This window comes from Melospiza melodia, chromosome 2, assembly GCF_035770615.1.
Source record: "Melospiza melodia melodia isolate bMelMel2 chromosome 2, bMelMel2.pri, whole genome shotgun sequence".
Classification (NCBI taxonomy): domain Eukaryota; kingdom Metazoa; phylum Chordata; class Aves; order Passeriformes; family Passerellidae; genus Melospiza; species Melospiza melodia.
The window spans coordinates 7,225,386-7,242,595 of NC_086195.1; the positions used below are offsets into that span (position 1 = coordinate 7,225,386).

Sequence of the window (17,210 nt, forward strand, 5' to 3'; positions counted from 1 at the left end):
CCCTCAGAGGGTGGGTGGGCATGGAACAGGCTACCCCGGGCAGCGGTCACAGCTGCCTGACGGAGCTCAAGAAGCGCTGGGGTAACTCTCAGGCACATGGTTGGAGTATTCCGGTGTCCTGCGCAGGGCAGGCAGCTGGACTCAATGATCCCGGCGGGTCCCTTCCAGCTCGGGCCTCCCCGCGATTCCCAAACGCGCAGCACGCACCCCCTCCCCTCGGCTCTCCCGCCAGGGACACCGCGGTGGGGAGGGGGCGGGAGGCGCATGCGTGGAGCGGCCGCGAGGGGGCGGCACCGCGTTGGGGCGGGGCGCGCGCGGCCGCTGGGGGCGCAGCGGGGAGGCCGCCAGCCGCCCCAGCCCCGGCCAACATGGCGGCGCGGCGGCCCCGCTCCGCCTCAGGTCAGTGCTGGCCCCTTCCTGACGGGAGCGGGGAGGAGGCGGCGCGGCGGGCGCCCTTCCTCCTCTCGGGGGCGGCGGGCAGCCCCCTCCCGCTGCCCGCGCTGCGTCCCGGGGGCGGGGAGGGAGGGCCCGGGCTCTGCGCCTCCCCAGTCCGTTGCGTGTTCTCCCCTTCACCGCGCGGCCCGGCGCATCGGCACCCCCGGCATCACCGGGGCTGAATCTCCTTGCCGGGTTTAACCACCGAAACCCCTTCTGGGCAGGCAGAACGAGTGCTGGCCGAGCGCGGGGCCGCGCAGCCGGAGGTGCCGGGGTGAAGCGGGACGGGAAGCGGGAGCCCCCAGCCCCCATGGCCGCCGCATCCTTCACCGTGCGGGGCTCCCGGGGCATCGCTGTGGCCTCGCCGTGCGGCGCCTCTCGGCACTGGCACAGTTCGATGTGCTTGGGCCGTGTCCAGAACATCATTTGCCGCATGCAGGGAGTATCTTTTATCAGTAGAAAACGCTCTGGCAGTGTTATTTGCCACAGAGCGTGTTATACTTGTGTACACGAGTTTTGGTTTAAATAATAATAATTTAAAGGCAGAATTAATGTAGCTGTTCTTGACAGTGTTTTAATATTCTCCATCTAAAGAAGTTAAATATGTTGTCCTCAATACCTCAAAGAAAGAACACTCAATAACAACATTTTAACATTGTGGATTTCGCTATTTATTATTTAGTACTCAAAAACATGTGGTAATAAAGGGAAATAATGCACACCTACATGTGTACTTCTTGCAGTCTTTGAAATTTTTACCCATACTGTTAGTACAAGTTAAAAAGCTGTCAAAATTCTAATAAAATGTTTATATCTACAGTCTTACTTTAAGTCATAATTTAACTGCTCCTATTTTCTGGAGTGTCCAACCAGTATTGCTGAATTTAGATTTAACCTTAAATATATTTAAACTAAGTGGCCTTCCGTTCATGTGTGTATGTCACAGAATGTGATACACTTTTAAAATATGTTTCTTTAAAAATCTAGACCCATCTCTTTCCTCTGATGTTCAGGTATACAGGGTGTTGAGGATCATTAATTTGAAGTTGTGTGATGCCTGTTTTGGAAACATTGGCAGAATTGTCCTGTGAACATGGAACTTAACTGAAGTCCCAGCATCATCCGTTTCACTTGTGGAAAAGGGACAGAAGTCTCAAATGCTGATGCCTGGTCCTCTGAGGAGAGCACTGGGCCACAAGTTCTTCATCTTTCTAAGTGTTTTCTGTCCCTTTGGTTCTTGTTTTTGTTGGGTTTTTCTCTTTGTGTTGAACGAGCTACCTGGTAGTTTCATCTGATGCCTCTTGGTTCCTGTTACTTGCACAGGTGGGGGATTCTGGTTCACCTTTGTAGTGCCAGTCATGGATTTTATTGATTATACACTGGATTTTATTGATTATACACTGGATTTTATTGACTATACACTGCTATAACCTTGTGCACCTTTCCTTGGTGATGGCACAGCATCCCCAAACCCTTTGTTCTGGGAGCTGCTGGACCACGGGTAGCTTGCACACTACAATTTACACCATTGAATTACCCAGTTAGTGCCCAAACCAGAGTCTGGGCTTTTCACATCAATCATTAATTTACTCCACAACTGAGAAAACAGCTTTTTAAAATTGCTTTTTCTTTGCCAGAGCACGACAGTGACGATGACTCCTACGAAGTGCTGGATTTGACGGAATACGCTCGGCGTCACCACTGGTGGAACCGCTTGTTCGGCCGCAGCTCGGGGCCCATTGTAGAGAAATACTCTGTGGCCACCCAGATTGTCATGGGAGGTGTGACTGGCTGGTGAGGGAGCTTCCCTTTCCATAACTTTGTTACAAGATCCATTTCCAAGGGTATTTGGAGCAGATAAATTTGTGTTTAATGGGATTTCCTTTAGCATTGATCGAGATTATTCGTGTGCGAACAATTTTTAGCTTGTTGCTCTGACTCATCGTTGTGAAGTGGTTTTTAATAGTGGTGGAACATCAGTTATCCAAGGGAACTCATCGTAGTTACTGTGGAAAGGATTTGGGAAAATGTCAGAGCTCTAAAATGACAAGAAATAAATGGAAAATGCATGTAGCTTTTAGTTTGTATGGAAAAGCTTATTTCCTTACTAGTCTAGATTTAGAAACTTAGTTATATTATGGCTGAGACATATTTTACAGGTGAAAGAAATGAAGGGAGGAAAAAAGGTTGACAAAATATGCTTTTAATTAAGAGCCCCATTTCCTGGAGACTGTTTTTTCTTCTAAATGGAGCTGCAGCCTTGTTGAATGAATTCACAGTTTGCTCTGAGGTTAACTGATAGTTAACATAGCCTAGTTATACTAGAATAATTCATGGTGAAAGCTAGACAGTAAAGATGAGAACTTAAACTGGAAAATGTGGTCACAGCCTGAGCAGCAAAGATATTTGTTATTTTTCAGAGGTATTTGGATGGTGTTTGTCCATTCCAGTACACTGAAAAACTGTAAATTCATTGAAAAACACCATTATGGTAGCACAGTGACTTTTGAAGAGGGATTGTGCAAGAATTGGAAGATGAAATATACTAAAAATGAGATTGTAGTACCCAGGCTCAATACAGCTTTGTGAAGTGGGTTTAGCTTTCAGTCAGAGTTTTTAATTTGCTTCTGTAGCCTTAAAATTATTTTTAAAAGTTACATGTGTATATGTAAACTCAGAAGTTTCTAGGGAATAGTTCATCTGGCATCCATAAAAACTGGCTTATTGAATGATGTGGAAAATGCACATTTCAGTATCTGTAGATGCACATCTCTCTGGGTGCCTACTGATGTATATAAATAAGAATTCACTATTTATATGCAGGGGGAAAATTCCCCTCTGTGTGTGGGCCAGTGTTTAGACACCCTGGAATTGCCAGGGAAGCTGTGGAACCATCAGCCTTGGGATTCATGTCTGAGTCAGGGCTCTTGGCAGCCTGATGGGGCTTTGGGACTGGATTGGGCTCTGCAGCACTTTTGGGAAGGGGACAGGCCCAGGTGACCTCCAGGGGCCCCTTTCCTGCCTTATCTTTGTGTTCTGCAATATCAATATCTGTGCTGCTCTCCAGCTGATGAGGGAGGGGTTGGAGACTGAGAACAAGGTAATTTTCTGGTTGCCTTGATCCATTAAAAACAGACTTAACACCATGTCCCAGCAGAGTGCCCTGGCTGATTCAACTCTTGTGGTAGGGCTGTGCTGCTTTTCTGAGATCTTCCAGTTCTGAGTTGTGCAGTTAGTATAAATTATGGCATCATGGATTTCCATTCCACTTGGGAACAGTTACAGCAGCACTGTTATGTAATTATGCTGTGCTTTATTAACATGCTGCATTTAATAGCAGTAAGATCTAGAGATCTCAAGCTTACTTTAAAGAGACCATCAGACAGCCAGGAACAAGCAACCATTACATTGTCTTGCTTTAGAAATTGTTAATTGAATATTGCTTCCATTAAATAGCCTTGATTTTTAAATCTGTAAATATGAAACGATACACTTGCTTTTGAAATGAAATCATGGTGATAGTTGCAGTCAGGAATTGTGTGGTGTGGCATTGTTCTGCAGAAAACTTCATCAGACTGGGTTTTTTTTGTTTTGTTCCCCTTAGGTGTGCGGGATTTTTGTTCCAGAAGGTCGGAAAGCTTGCAGCAACTGCAGTAGGTGGTGGCTTTCTCCTGCTTCAAGTATGTAGCATTTCATGCTTTGTAAGTTGGCAAATGTTATTTACTAAACAATAGGAAAAACACAGCTGTTGGGTAACATTTAATTAGGAAGGCTTCTTATCTACTTCATCTTTTTACTCTTACCACTCAAAACCTTGCATTTGAGCTGGAATATTGTGTACAAATGTATAAAAGAGACATTTCTAAAACTCAGTGGTAAATCAGAATCTGCTCTGTCCTGTGAAATAGTTTGTTGTAAGACAAGAGAACTTCTGTGCAGAAGCTGAGGTTCTGTGTGTGATTTGATGTTGCCAGATGAGAGGAACTGTCTGTAAACCTATGGTTAGGGAGAATTTAAAATGTGTTTGTTTTACATTGGTTTGAGAATTTTATCACAGCTTTAGGCTGCTTTGGCAGTTGCCTGGAAAGCTTGTTCTGGTCCCAGGATGAGCTGTGTTTTTCTGTTTTATCTATTGAATCTCTAAAGCCTGGCTGAATTTTCACAGCTTCATTGCATTCCCCTCTCTGCTGGCTTTCAGGTTCTGAAGTTTTTAATTATGTTATCTGGCATGATCATTTGCATTTTTCATCAGATACTGTGATTACGGGAGGATATATTTCCAAAAAACTTTTAAATTAGATGAAACTTTAAGTGAAGGAGAATTTCATGTGTCCTTCTGTAAGATGCCAGGATTTTACTGGAATTTCTCATGCCTTAATACCTGTGAGCTTCTCATTTTTCCTCAGATTGTTCTAGGTGATATAGATTGGTGCTACTTAGGCTCAATGATAGACAATTTCTTGAGAGAGGAGGTTAAAAATATATTTTTTCTTTCCATCATCACCCTGGAGGGTTTCTGAAAGGCATGTCCTGCTTTTATTTATTTTGATTGTAGGGCTGGTGCAGTCAAGCACTGATCAGCAAGGGTGGGGTGGTACCTGCTGCTGTGTAATACATTGCAGTGTTGCTGTTGTGTGATATTTCCTCCATCATCATGGTCCCCACTGGTTTGGGGGCTGGTTTGGTTTTTTCCTCTTCCCATGTTTTGTATATCATTGATCTTAATTCTATTAATGATAATTCTCTTATCAGTGTGACTGAAGAGCTGCCAGACAGAGGCAGCCAGGGTGGGGGCAGCAGATTGCTGCAGGTGCCTTCCTCAGTGCTCCTGACCACAGGGAGCTGCAAAGTTAAAGCTGAGACCTGTAGGAAAGGGAGAATGGAAAGGGAATAAAACACATCACTTGTGCAGGATTTCTCCTTGAAATCTCTGAAGTTTGGGGAATACACTGCAGGTATTCCTGTCCATGCAATAGATTTGCCATGTGGTTCAGTGTCTGATTTCTTGGTTGATGTCATTTACACTGCATCCAAGAAGGAGCATTATCCAAGAGGAAATATGAGTTAAGTGTTTTGATTGGATTGTCTATATCTTAAGTAAGATCAGATTCTCTTGAAAGGAAATGAAGTAAATGCCTTGGTCTCTCTTTTAATTCAAAACATTTTGCATTTTAAGGCTGAGTCATAAATTCTATGGTGTAATTACATTTCTGTAGTCTTTAATTTTTTCATTTAAAGATCACACATCCTGATTCTATGAATACGTGTTCAGTGCTTCCCCTGAGTGGGCAGAAGGGTATTTCAGCACATTACTAGAAAGTTCCTTTTTATCTGTAAATTTCTCTGAAGTTGCAGATTTCATTTCAGCTGCTGATTGCAATATTGACATTATAATTACATGCTAGAACAAGAATAATAACTACAGAAGGCAAGATTATTGGCTAAAGCCCATTCAGTGAAACATTTCAGTCTTAAAATTTAAAAAACACATTTTTTTCTTCAGTGGGTGATGACTTCATCTCAAGAAATGTAGTAGGAAACTGAAAGCAATACATTCAGTGTCAGTTTGTACAGGAAGCAAAAAAAAATTTTCATGTTTTTGTAAGTGGTTTAGAGCTATAGTCTTAATACAGATTATATGAAAAGTAGTTGGAGAAAAAGAATAAAAATTATATGAAATTTGCACAATTTTTCAAAATAATCATCTGTTATCACATCTTTGTGGTGAATATTTCCACCCCTTAATTTAATTCATTCTTATTTGATTATCAACTATGCTTTTTTTGTGAAGTAGAAGTAGTTATTCAAATATGCTGGTATAATGGCAGTATCCAGGCACTGTATTAAGGAAATATAGTGCAATTCTCATAGCAAGTGAGGGATTTTCCTTGTGTAACTTCTCATTTATACAGCACAGTTTGGTACAATCCTGGAGTAGGAGGTACAAACTCAAGTACTCTTGGTTCTACTGGAATGAATTGGTTAAAAATAATTGTTCTTATTTTTAAAATCCTAAATCCTCAAGAGCAGTTTCACTGTCTTTTGCTCTGCAGTGAGCATACAAATTACAGCTTTTTCTGTCCTGCATTGTCTATTATTTAATAATGAAATTGGATTTTTATTCTGTTATTTGTGCTTTCACTAACACATTTTTCCTCAGTCCATTAATATGCCATTGATGAATTAAATTGAATTCTTTATTCAATTATGTTCTAATTTAGGAAAGGTAAATATGTGAAAACAGCACAAGGAACAGAATAAACTCTGAGATGTCCTTGGCTTTATCTTGTACAGTGCACCATGATGATCAAGGGTTCCAAGCATGGGTTGGCTTGGAAGGGACCTTAAGGACCATTTGCACCCCAGTGTGACATCCCAGTGACACTCCCAGGGAAGGCCCAACCTGCTTCTGAGGCTGGGGGCTTAGTGAGGAAGAGCTGGATTCAGTTTTGTGTTGAATATCCCACTTTTCAATGGGATATTCAATTTTGCCTTGAAAAAAATTAAAATTCTTATATCCCATTTTGCTGTACCAATTTTTTGCTCCAAACCATTTTTCTGCTCATTATTCATGTTAGTGTTTCACAATAACAAAGTACCTGTGTGCCTCTCCAGTGTCACCCCCAAAATGAGGTCTGCCCTTGAAAATTCTCAGTTTTCCTTGATTAAAGAAAGATAACACATTTTTAGTGTTCCTGCACTGATGTATTTCTTCAATTGCCTTTTTGAAAAAAATTCTGTTATTTTTTCAACACTTTTGGAAGGTCTTGAACAAATAATGGACTATGAATATATAGATAAGTATATAATATATCTATTATTCTATTATCATATATAGAGAAATTAATGTATAACCCCAAAATCCACCCCCACAGGTCCCTTTAATAATATGTGCAATTAATATGTATAGACCTGTATGACCCCTTAATATATCCAAATATGGATATGATAATGGGTTATTGTTATTTTACTTGGATGTTGTAGGACTTGAGTTTAAAAAAAATAGTAAATTTTGAGAATTTGCATTATGTAAATTTGCTGTTATAAGCAAGCAGATTTTTATGATACATTGGAGTCTAAAAGTTGAAATCTACTTTTTCAGCATTTGAGTTCAGGGGTATTATTTCTGCACTTCTATATGAAATTATGTAATTAGTGGGGTTGCAGCCAAAGTAGATATGACAGAGGTTCTGTCACTGCCAAAGTACAGGGTTTTTTTCTTCTCAGTTAAAATTCATATTCAAAACATTACCCTCTGTTGCTTATTTTATAAACACTCAATAAGTAGAATTTGGAAACTCTTATTTCAGGGCTACAAAGTTCAGGGAGAAAAGATGTCTGGTTTTGATACAAGTGTAAGCTCTGCAGTAGTTCCAAACAGATCTTAATTAAAAACTTCTGCCTCATCTTTGTGCTCTCTGGATAACTGAGCTAATTAAAGTTGTCTTAATGAAATGTTTCTTCCAAGAGCCATTTGCATTTTACAAGCAAGCAGATACATTAGCATTTCTTACATTGTGTTGGACTGAGTAGATCAGTCACATTTAATTTTCAGTTGTGTGACTGAGAAGGCACCAATTCAATGCTGGGGCCTTTTTGAAATTCTTGTGGTCATGTTAAATTCACAGAATAACAATTGCCACAATGTGCAGCTGTTTCTCTTTGCCTGCTATGTCATCCAGTGGCTGGATGTGCAGCCAGTACAGTTTTCAAACAGATTTTTTGCTTTCATGCTTTACAGACAGCCCTTAATGAGCTGTCCCTGCCTGGCACTAGTGCCCATGTGAATAAATGGCTTTATAGACAGGCAAAGTCAATTAATTTGTTATTAATTGCATTTGGAAGCATAAAGTAAAAGAGAGTTTAAAATATACCAAGTTCATCTTGCATTTGTCCAGTGAATTGGGTTTTTAATTCTGCAAAGGTGGAAACTGAAGTTGACTTTCTTGCAGAGGTGATCTTCTATAGAAGTTTTGGTTTGAATTCAGACAAAATCTGTCTGGCACTGGTTTAATTTTATTATTTTCTGGATTATGAAATCCTCACTTTGTGGTGAGATAGGTTGCTTAGTTACTGTGGCAGTTGTAGTACAAGCTTGATGGGCTAATTTCAGTTATTTGGTAGAAAGATCCATGTGAAAGTCAAACATCAGAGCCTGTAGGTGATGTGAAAGTAAACATAATAAATTTTGTATTTAGGCTAAACCTAATAAATTGTATATTTAAATATCTGTTCCACAAAAGTTCACTGTCTGTGACTTATGTTTACCAACTGGGCAGTTTGCATACAAGGCTGTTGGGTAATTGGGTGGATTTCCCACCCACATGTGACCTTGAGAAGTACCTGAGAAATCTCACACTTTACAGAGAGTTTTTGCATAATAATCATTTATATGTCAGTTTAGTGTTTATTGCTATTTGTCCTAACAGTTAAAATAACCAGTAATCCTTAATTTTGATTTTCTTCTCCTTTTTTTTTCCCCAAATAATGAGTTGTTTAACTGTTTTCTAGAACATTCACCAATCAAAATTAGTAAAAGAAACAAGGCAAAGGTTTGGGTCAGACAGGCTAAAAAATTTGGAAGTTTATGTTTAAATTGGTATGAACCAGTCTCCTCAAATGTATTCATTTTTCTGATTTTACAGAACTTGTGCTGTTCTCAGGCTGTGTTATTTTTATACTTAATGGTTTTGTTTTGTAAGAAGGGTGAGAATTCTCTTGTAATGAGTACATTTTTTGTTGTTGTTGGACAGTTTAAATTGTGTAGGATAAAATAGAGTTTTCAGTGTTTCTAATGATGATTTTAATTAGCCCTGGATACTCTGCCACAAATCAGAATTCTACAAAACTGAAAGAAGCTGAAACAAAAGAGTTTTTTCATTGTTGTCCTATGAATGTATTTTTCTTACAAGTAAAGTAACAGTAAATGCTGAAGGAAAAACATTGCAAAGCTTTTGTAACTAAAAAACAGAGAACTGGTCAAATTAACAAGAGTCTCCTCTTGAACTTTGCCACTGCTTGTTCTAATTTGAACTGCAGTCACTGAGGAAAGGTTTGAAGCAGAGAGCCTGCTGAAATTGGAAGAATGTCTTTTCCTGTATCTGTAATAAGTACAAATAAAACTATTTTATAGGCACCAAAACAATGTATTTTGACTCATGAAATGTGAATTGCAGCTGTACTAACTGCCTTTATTTCCCTAGATTGCTAGTCATAGTGGGTATGTACAAGTTGACTGGAAGAGAGTTGAAAAAGATGTAAACAAAGCAAAGAAACAGTTAAAAAAGCGTGCAAATAAAGCAGCTCCTGAAATCAACACTCTCATTGAAGAGGTGAGTCTGAGGTGATAAACTCCTTTTTACCAGTCAGATTTTCTTACCTTCACTGCAGGTGATAATGAGTGGAAAATGCAGATGCAAAACTGGGACTGGTCAAAAATAGTTTGGTTTTATAATTGATTTAAAGTTATCAGATTGTGCTGTCTTTTATTCATTCAGCTTTCTGGTTTGGTCACTGTTAAAAATGACACACGAATTTGTTCTTGGCAGGTGACAAAGGCAGTAAGGTCATGACATGGTAACAAGTTCAGGATGGTGTGGGTAAAACATGGTAACTACGAAGACAAAATCCAAATCTTAGACTCCTGATAATAAAATTACTTGTCTGGGCAAGAATGACTTTTCTGCAGAAAAGCTGTAGCTATTTTGTAACAGGAGTTGTGATTTTTATCTCACTTTTATACATTTTGGACAATATCTGGCTGCAGAATCTGCCAGTTGCCTACTATGTTGAGAAGAGGTGGCTGTGATACTGATCAGTGTCACTGGGGCTGTTTCACCCTGTCATTTGAAGACTTCCATTTCATCAATTTTGTGGCTGTTTGGGGTTTTTTTAAAGACTGTTTTTACATATTTTTCATGTTCCATGCATGCAATCTAAGTTTCATTCTGAATAACTGAGAATCCTGACTGTGAATGTGCTGCAGCCAGTGAAACAGCAGCCACACTGGTGTTCTGTAATTAATGAGTTTTGACATCTCACATTTAGTCTGTATGGAGTTGCATATAGATTGAATAAAAATTTCCTGAAATTTTAATGTGAATATGAACTGAAAGATCAAGATTTGAGGGTTTTCTTGCTGCTTCTGTACCTTAAATAGCTCAGCCTCTCCTTAACTATTGCCCTGCAGAAATGGGTGGAATAGGATGGAGCTTTTGGTTTTCCTTTGTTTTTTTCCTCTCAGATTATATGACTTTCTTGTAACTGTGTCTTAGTTACCAGTCTGAGTGTTTGAAGGAGAGGGTTTATGAAATGGCACATTTGATAAAAGGTGTTATACTCTGTGCTGCTACTTCATGAAATACTCTACACCCATGTCATCATGCAAAAGTGGTTTTTCCTAGGATTAAGTTGTTAGGAAACTGGCTTTTCCAATGATCTTCCAAAAAGCAGTATTTTTTCTTCTAAGCAATTACTATGTGATTGCAGTTGAAGTCATGGTGATGCTCAGGCTTTTTTTGACAAGGTAGTTTGTAAAACATGTCTTACTTTAATCAAAACAAGAGTGGTATTGGCATGAAATTGCTGTAATAATTCCTCTGTATTTTTCCTTTTTAAGGTTCACTGTGTTTTAAAATATTAAAATATTAAAAATTAATATTAAATATTAAAATACAGTGAAAATATTTAAAAACAGCTGAGAATCCGTTTGCAGTACCTTGGTGCCACCTATTTTTATATGGTTTTAGTCACATCGCTTCCCCCTGCACCTTTCTCCACAAGTCCAGTGTTCTTGTTGTTGTGATAAATATTAAATAATAGCATCAGACACAATTAACTTTATGAATATCCTTTTTCTTCTCAGTCAACAGAGTTTATCAAGCAGAACATCGTGGTGTCCAGTGGCTTTGTTGGAGGCTTTTTGTTGGGGCTGGCATCGTAAGGAGCCGGGCGTCTCTTCCCGATGGGATCCGTGTCAGCCAGGATCACTTGTGACACGCTGTCTGCCAGCAGTGTGGCTCACTGGGCCTGCCAGAGCAACACAGGAGGACTAGCTAGACAACTTGGGAGCTTTTACATTTCAGGCTTTTGCCTCTTGAGGCTTGGTAAAACTAGGATTTGCTGAAAAACTGTGCAGTGTGCTCATTTATAGCGTTTCTGGGCAAAACTGGTTCATCCTCATCATGTCTCTTTTTATCTATGGCCTTTCAAGATCTAGCATTTTTTAAAATGTTATTCTTGGAATATAGCTGTGTAACCATACTATAAGAATGAAAGCTCCATTTTTATGTTTTCAGTTAAATACTGTTTATTTAAAAAGTATTTTTCTTCATGCTGTAGTAGGTAGTATCAATGACTACACACTGTATATGATATTGTGGTTTCAGCCTCTTGGCTGTCCATCTTCTTTAGAAGTCACTGCAATAATCTGTAATACCTTTTTACAGAGTATTAAATAACAAAGAATCATGAGCTTATTAAAGGTGAAAATTAACTTTGGCCTTTGTGTACATAAAAAATAAGAAAGTCTCTCAATTTTAGCCTGCAGGGACCTGGTTTTTAAGGTGGTTTTAGTGATTTGTTACCAAGTTATTCTCAAGAAGCTGATAATCCAAACAGTGCATTTTGATGCATTTCAGACTTGAACATTTCAGAAATTCCTACCCAAGGAAGAGTTTGCTCTGCCCTGATTTCTCTGGATTTTACTGTAGCAGCAGGTGAATGTGAACTGGAATCTCTCCCACCAGGGTTCTGTTGGGTTGCTGTTCTGTTCTCTGAACAGCAATAGTGGTTCAGTAGCAGTGGATGGATGGATGGATGGATGGATGGATGGATGGATGGATGGATGGATGGATGGATGGATGGATGGATGGATGGATGGATGGATGGATGGATGGGTATGAGCTTGGATGCAGAGGACATGGGATGTTGGACATACTAACCTTGTAAATATTTAGATTTGTGCATCCCTGGGCTCCAGAGGTTTTTATTACATGTTGACCTCATGTTTGTGGTGTGCTTGTGGCCAAGGTGAGTAAGGTATGAAGCATGTCCTGCAAATCTCTGAGCTTTAAGGGTTTCATCAAGCCTGGTTAAGACTTTGGAAAATAAATCTTAGCACACACACCCCCAAACTAAACCCAAGGCACATGCATGACCATGGATCCTAAATATTTTGTTTTAAAGTAACTATCTGAAGTTATATAAGCACAGTTGCAGTTTATTGGAAATGGGAAGCCCAAGGAGGAATGTGTCTGCTGGGTTGTCTGGGATTTAGAGTAAAAGAAAGAAAGATGAAAATGTTAAAATATGAAAACCTCTGCTCTGATGTTCAGCCCAAAGAATAATGGGAAGGTACAACCAGTCAGCTTTTTTCTGCTGATGAAGCTCATGGGTTTTTGGCACGTCCAGAGGGTACTGAAGCCAACTGACATGAGTCATCCACCCTGACTGGAATGAGCTGGGTGTCCTGAAGGGCTTTGGGGGTGTAGTGACCACTTCAGTACCATGAACCTGTAAATGTGCATTTCTGGTGCACTTTGTGAAAGGATTTCAAGGGAGCATCCTTCAGTGAGCTTGTTAAAAAGGCTGCTCATGTGACCAAGGAATTTACTTAATTGTTAGAAGTAGAATTAAAACCAAAAGTATTAGTAGGGTGCAAGGCTGATTTCTGCAGAGGAAAGTTGTTCTGCTCTTCTATTGGCATCATCTGAGATTTTCAATCAATGGATCAGGAATTGATTGAAATACATTTGAGGCTTCCATAGTTTTATTTTTTGAGTTAGATTTCATTTTTTAAGCCTTAAGAGACATAATGTAAAATTGTCTGAGGGACTCTAAGAAGGCAAGGAGAAATGGTGTTATTGGAAAGGTGAACATTGGTGGTTTGTGCTGGGATTGGCTTCATGTCCTGGAGTGCTGACTGGAGAAGGAGAGTGGCTGCTGGCACAGCAGGACCTGCTGATGCAGTTCCTTGGGCTGCTGAGGCAGAGGGGACACAGCTGCCAGGGTGAGGTGGTGGTGCAGTGGCAGCTGAGGTAAAGCACCAAGGTAAGAGCAGCTTTTCTTGCAAACACCTGAGATTGTTTAATGTGCCAGCTCAGACCAGTCTCACCTATGTGAGGGAATGCTCTGCAAAGGTACAGTCAAAACATGGATGTTGGTGGGGTTGGGAACAGAATGGAGTGTAACCCCATTGGGAATATTTGGTTTCTGGGGATAAAGCCTTCTCTGGGATGATTTCAGAGTTACTCTTGCCCTCTCTGACAAAGAACAATCCAGGCTAAGAAGATTCAGAGGAGAAAGGCTGGTGAGGCCCTGGCACAGAGGAGCTGTGGCTGCCCCTGGATCCCTGGGAGTGCCCCAGGCCAGGTGGGACAGGGCTTGGAGCAGCCTGGGACAGTGGAAGGTGCCCCTGCTTGAGGCTGGGGGGTTGAAACTGGATGATCTTTAAGGTCTCTTCCAACCTAAACCATTCTATGGTTCCATGATTCTAAAGGAAAAACATGAAATAAAAATTTTTGGAGAGCATTTTTGCAGGGTGGGGGGGGGGGAGATCAGTTTTAGAAAGCTGATTAGAAACGCTTCAATTAATGAAAGGCTGAGTCAGCATTTCTATGGGTTTTATTGTATAGCTGAAGAACTGACAGGTGGAGAACATGGACCTGGCAGTGGCAAACAGCTTTCCATGGTGCCCAGTGGGTCTGTGGAATTCATTTCTGTTGTGTGCTACTGAGATCAAGGACGAGCCCTTCATCAGGGAAAGATGGGGCAACATTGCAAGAATCTCAGTTATATCTAAAGGTGGAGAAGAACCACTTTAGATTCCTCTGGCCATAGTTTGGTGCAGTTCATGATAAAATTCCAGCTGATCCTACCTCTTCCCTCTACAGACCTGTATAAATTTTTCCCCTAACTTGGCAGCCACTTTTCAAAGTTGAATGCTAAGCTAATGATTGAGGAAGGCATGGCATATATCCCTCTAGTGAACAGCTTTTGAAAGCTTATTAAATACTGCATTTGGGCAGAGATGGCTAATAAATCATCTATTTGTTTACTGTTACCTTAATGTGATGATGTATTTCCTGAAATTATTTATTTTTAGTGAAAGAAGCATTGGGCAGTACATTTTAATTTAAGGTGAGATGCCAGCATGATCTTATTACTGAATTTTAAGAGGCCAGAGTTTGGCTAAAACTTTGAAGGCTGTTTCTGCTTCAGCAGCCAGACTGAAAATTAAAATGTTGGAGTTAAAAGATAGAGCTGTCTCCCAGATTCAAGTGCATTTGTCATGAGGGCTTAAGAGGGGGAGAGGCAAACAGTAAAATGCAGGAGTCAGGACTGTAATTCAGTAATTCTGCCTGTGCAGACTCCATAAATTACTGTGAATTCAGTAATGTGAAAAAACACCAGTAATACCTCCCCCTAACCTTTTGAAAATTGGTGGAAATCTCAAAAAATTACAGTAAAAAAAATCAAATTTTTATGGTGTGCAGCTCCCTGGGGTCTGTAGGTGATAGTGGAAAAAAATAATGCTCACCCAAACTAGAACAACATGACATTTTGGAAGGGAGATTGGGCACAAAAAAAAGAAAAAGAAAGAAAAAAAAAGAAAAAAGGTTTATTCACCCTAGGACTGTGCATGGTGGTGGGGAAGGATAAGAGTCAAACCTTCCAGGGGAAGGAGGTGCCATTCTCCCTTGCTGAAGGTCTGATGCAGTGTGGTGACATCCCAGGACTGGGACGTGTGGGAGAGATGGTGTTACCTTGGGGCGCTTTGGGAAGTGACTCAGCTGACATTCATCAGGACCTGTAAGACCAGAAGCCAATTTTAATTAAGATAATCATGGGGTGAGTGTGCACAAAACATCTGGTGCTGAACCCTTGGTTGTGTTTGGTCCCACACTGAAGCTTGGAGGCATTTAAATCTTGGAGTGCCACAGGACGTGGCACAGAGGTGTAAGATGGGATTTTGTGCTCACAGCCTGGGCTGGACACAGCACAGCAAACTCCAGCACAGCTGGGGCCAGGCTTGGACTAGGAAATCTTGCTGGACCTAGGCTGACTCCACCTCATAGCTTGGATAAACCAGTGCAGTGGTACAAATTTGCACAGTCCATGGATTCTGCACTCAGAGGTTTCTGCCTCCCTCAGCCTCTCCCCTTTTCACAGCTCCTCGAGCAGTCTGTGTTCCTGCCTCCCTGCTGTAGTTTTGCCTGCCTTCTGTTGTTTCCACAGCTCCCAGGAACAGAGCACCACATCGTACACTGAGCTGTGGAAAAGGAAATGCAGTGCTTCAAAATGAGGGGAAGTTGGGAATAAATGCCCCAAATCAGCTCAGCTGTGGGACTTCCCAACAGCTCAGCCTCTGGCTTAGCTCAGGGAAGCTGGAGGCCACATTCTGTTACCTATTTCTGGGAAACCTCTCCTTCTTCCCAGACCAGTGCCCTGCCTCCCAAACCATAAGGTGTTTTGGCATGAGATAACCCTGACACATTCTGGGGTGTGGATGTATCCCACTGTTCATGGAGCATGGACAGGAACTTGGGTCTGGTCACCTCAAAGTTTCCTGAAGTCATTTGTGAACAGCTGAATGAGCTGCTTGAGGTGGGAATGCTCCAACAGGAAGAAAGGAAAGCAGGGGTTACAGCCAGGATATTTTGCTGTCCATTTGGTAGGATGCTTACCCGGGAACTGGAATATATTGTTACACATTCAGTCCTTGATAAGGCCGTTTTGATTTCACCACCAAACCACACAAATTCAAGTCCTCCTAGCCCTAATCTGTTAAAAAACCTATTTCTGCACATGTGGACTGTATATTTTAAAAAAATACTTACTAGAAAATGTTAAACCACACAGAGAATTGAGTATTGAACTATATGATTCCCATTTAACATGGATAATTTGAACTTTTGTCACAACAAGAGGCATTCAAACACTTGCCATTACACACTCATGGGACCTGGAGAATTAGGACCAATGTATTTAGCATGATTCGTAATTTGTAATTATTTTCTTGAAGTATTAATGATGGAGTAGAGATTATTCTGTTTTCTTGTGTGCTTAACAGACACCAAACTCCTACTACAGCCAAATTTCAGATTTTTATTTACAGATTTCAAATCCTCTCCAGTGAGGTAATCAAATGCCTTGATAGCCTACATGTTGCTGAGACAGAAATCTAAGCCAAAATACATCTGAATTAATCTGTAAATGTAAGAAAGCCCTACAGATGTATGAAAAGAATGTTTGAAAATCTAGAGCTGCCAAATTGTATTTCAAAATCCACTTGGGCTAATAAAAAGGAAGAAGGAAAATTAACAGCAATCAGGGACTCTTATATTCTTAATGCTCTTATAACAATGTATAATTGTTTAAAAACATTGAGAAGATGCCTTTGTTCAACATAATATTTTTTCTATTTATGTGGAATATAAATATATGACATATGAGATCTAGTTTTCAAACTTAAAATCTGAATTGCATGTGGGTTCTTTAGATTTGTTTTGAGGCTGTGTGTGCAAGTACAGCCAGGCACGTGCCTCAGTGACTCACTGGTTTGTATGTGAAAGCCCAGGTAGAACAAACCAGGGAAGGGATGCACAAGTCTCTCCTCTTTTTATGTTTTTACAGGAATCTCTGGTTAGGTTTGAGACCCCTGGGCAGTCTGCACAGAATCAGGGAACCTGGGAGTGCTCACGGTGAGGGAGTCAAGGGCAAGGCACAAGAAGAGGAATTTGTCTGTCAGAATGTGGGTGTCAGGCTGGGTGCCC

General features: G+C 40.6%; 1 protein-coding gene across 1 annotated transcript; it reads left to right on the forward strand.

Annotated features, from left to right (window-relative positions):
- Positions 1–317: 317 nt before the first annotated feature.
- Positions 318–11,934, forward strand: FUNDC1 (FUN14 domain containing 1). Its single transcript, XM_063181738.1, has 5 exons — positions 318–399; positions 2,073–2,229; positions 4,040–4,115; positions 9,639–9,767; positions 11,300–11,934. Exons 1-5 carry the CDS (start codon positions 369–371, stop codon positions 11,375–11,377), a joined length of 471 nt encoding a protein of 156 aa, XP_063037808.1. The 5' UTR covers positions 318–368; the 3' UTR covers positions 11,378–11,934.
- The last annotated feature ends 5,276 nt before the right edge of the window (positions 11,935–17,210 follow it).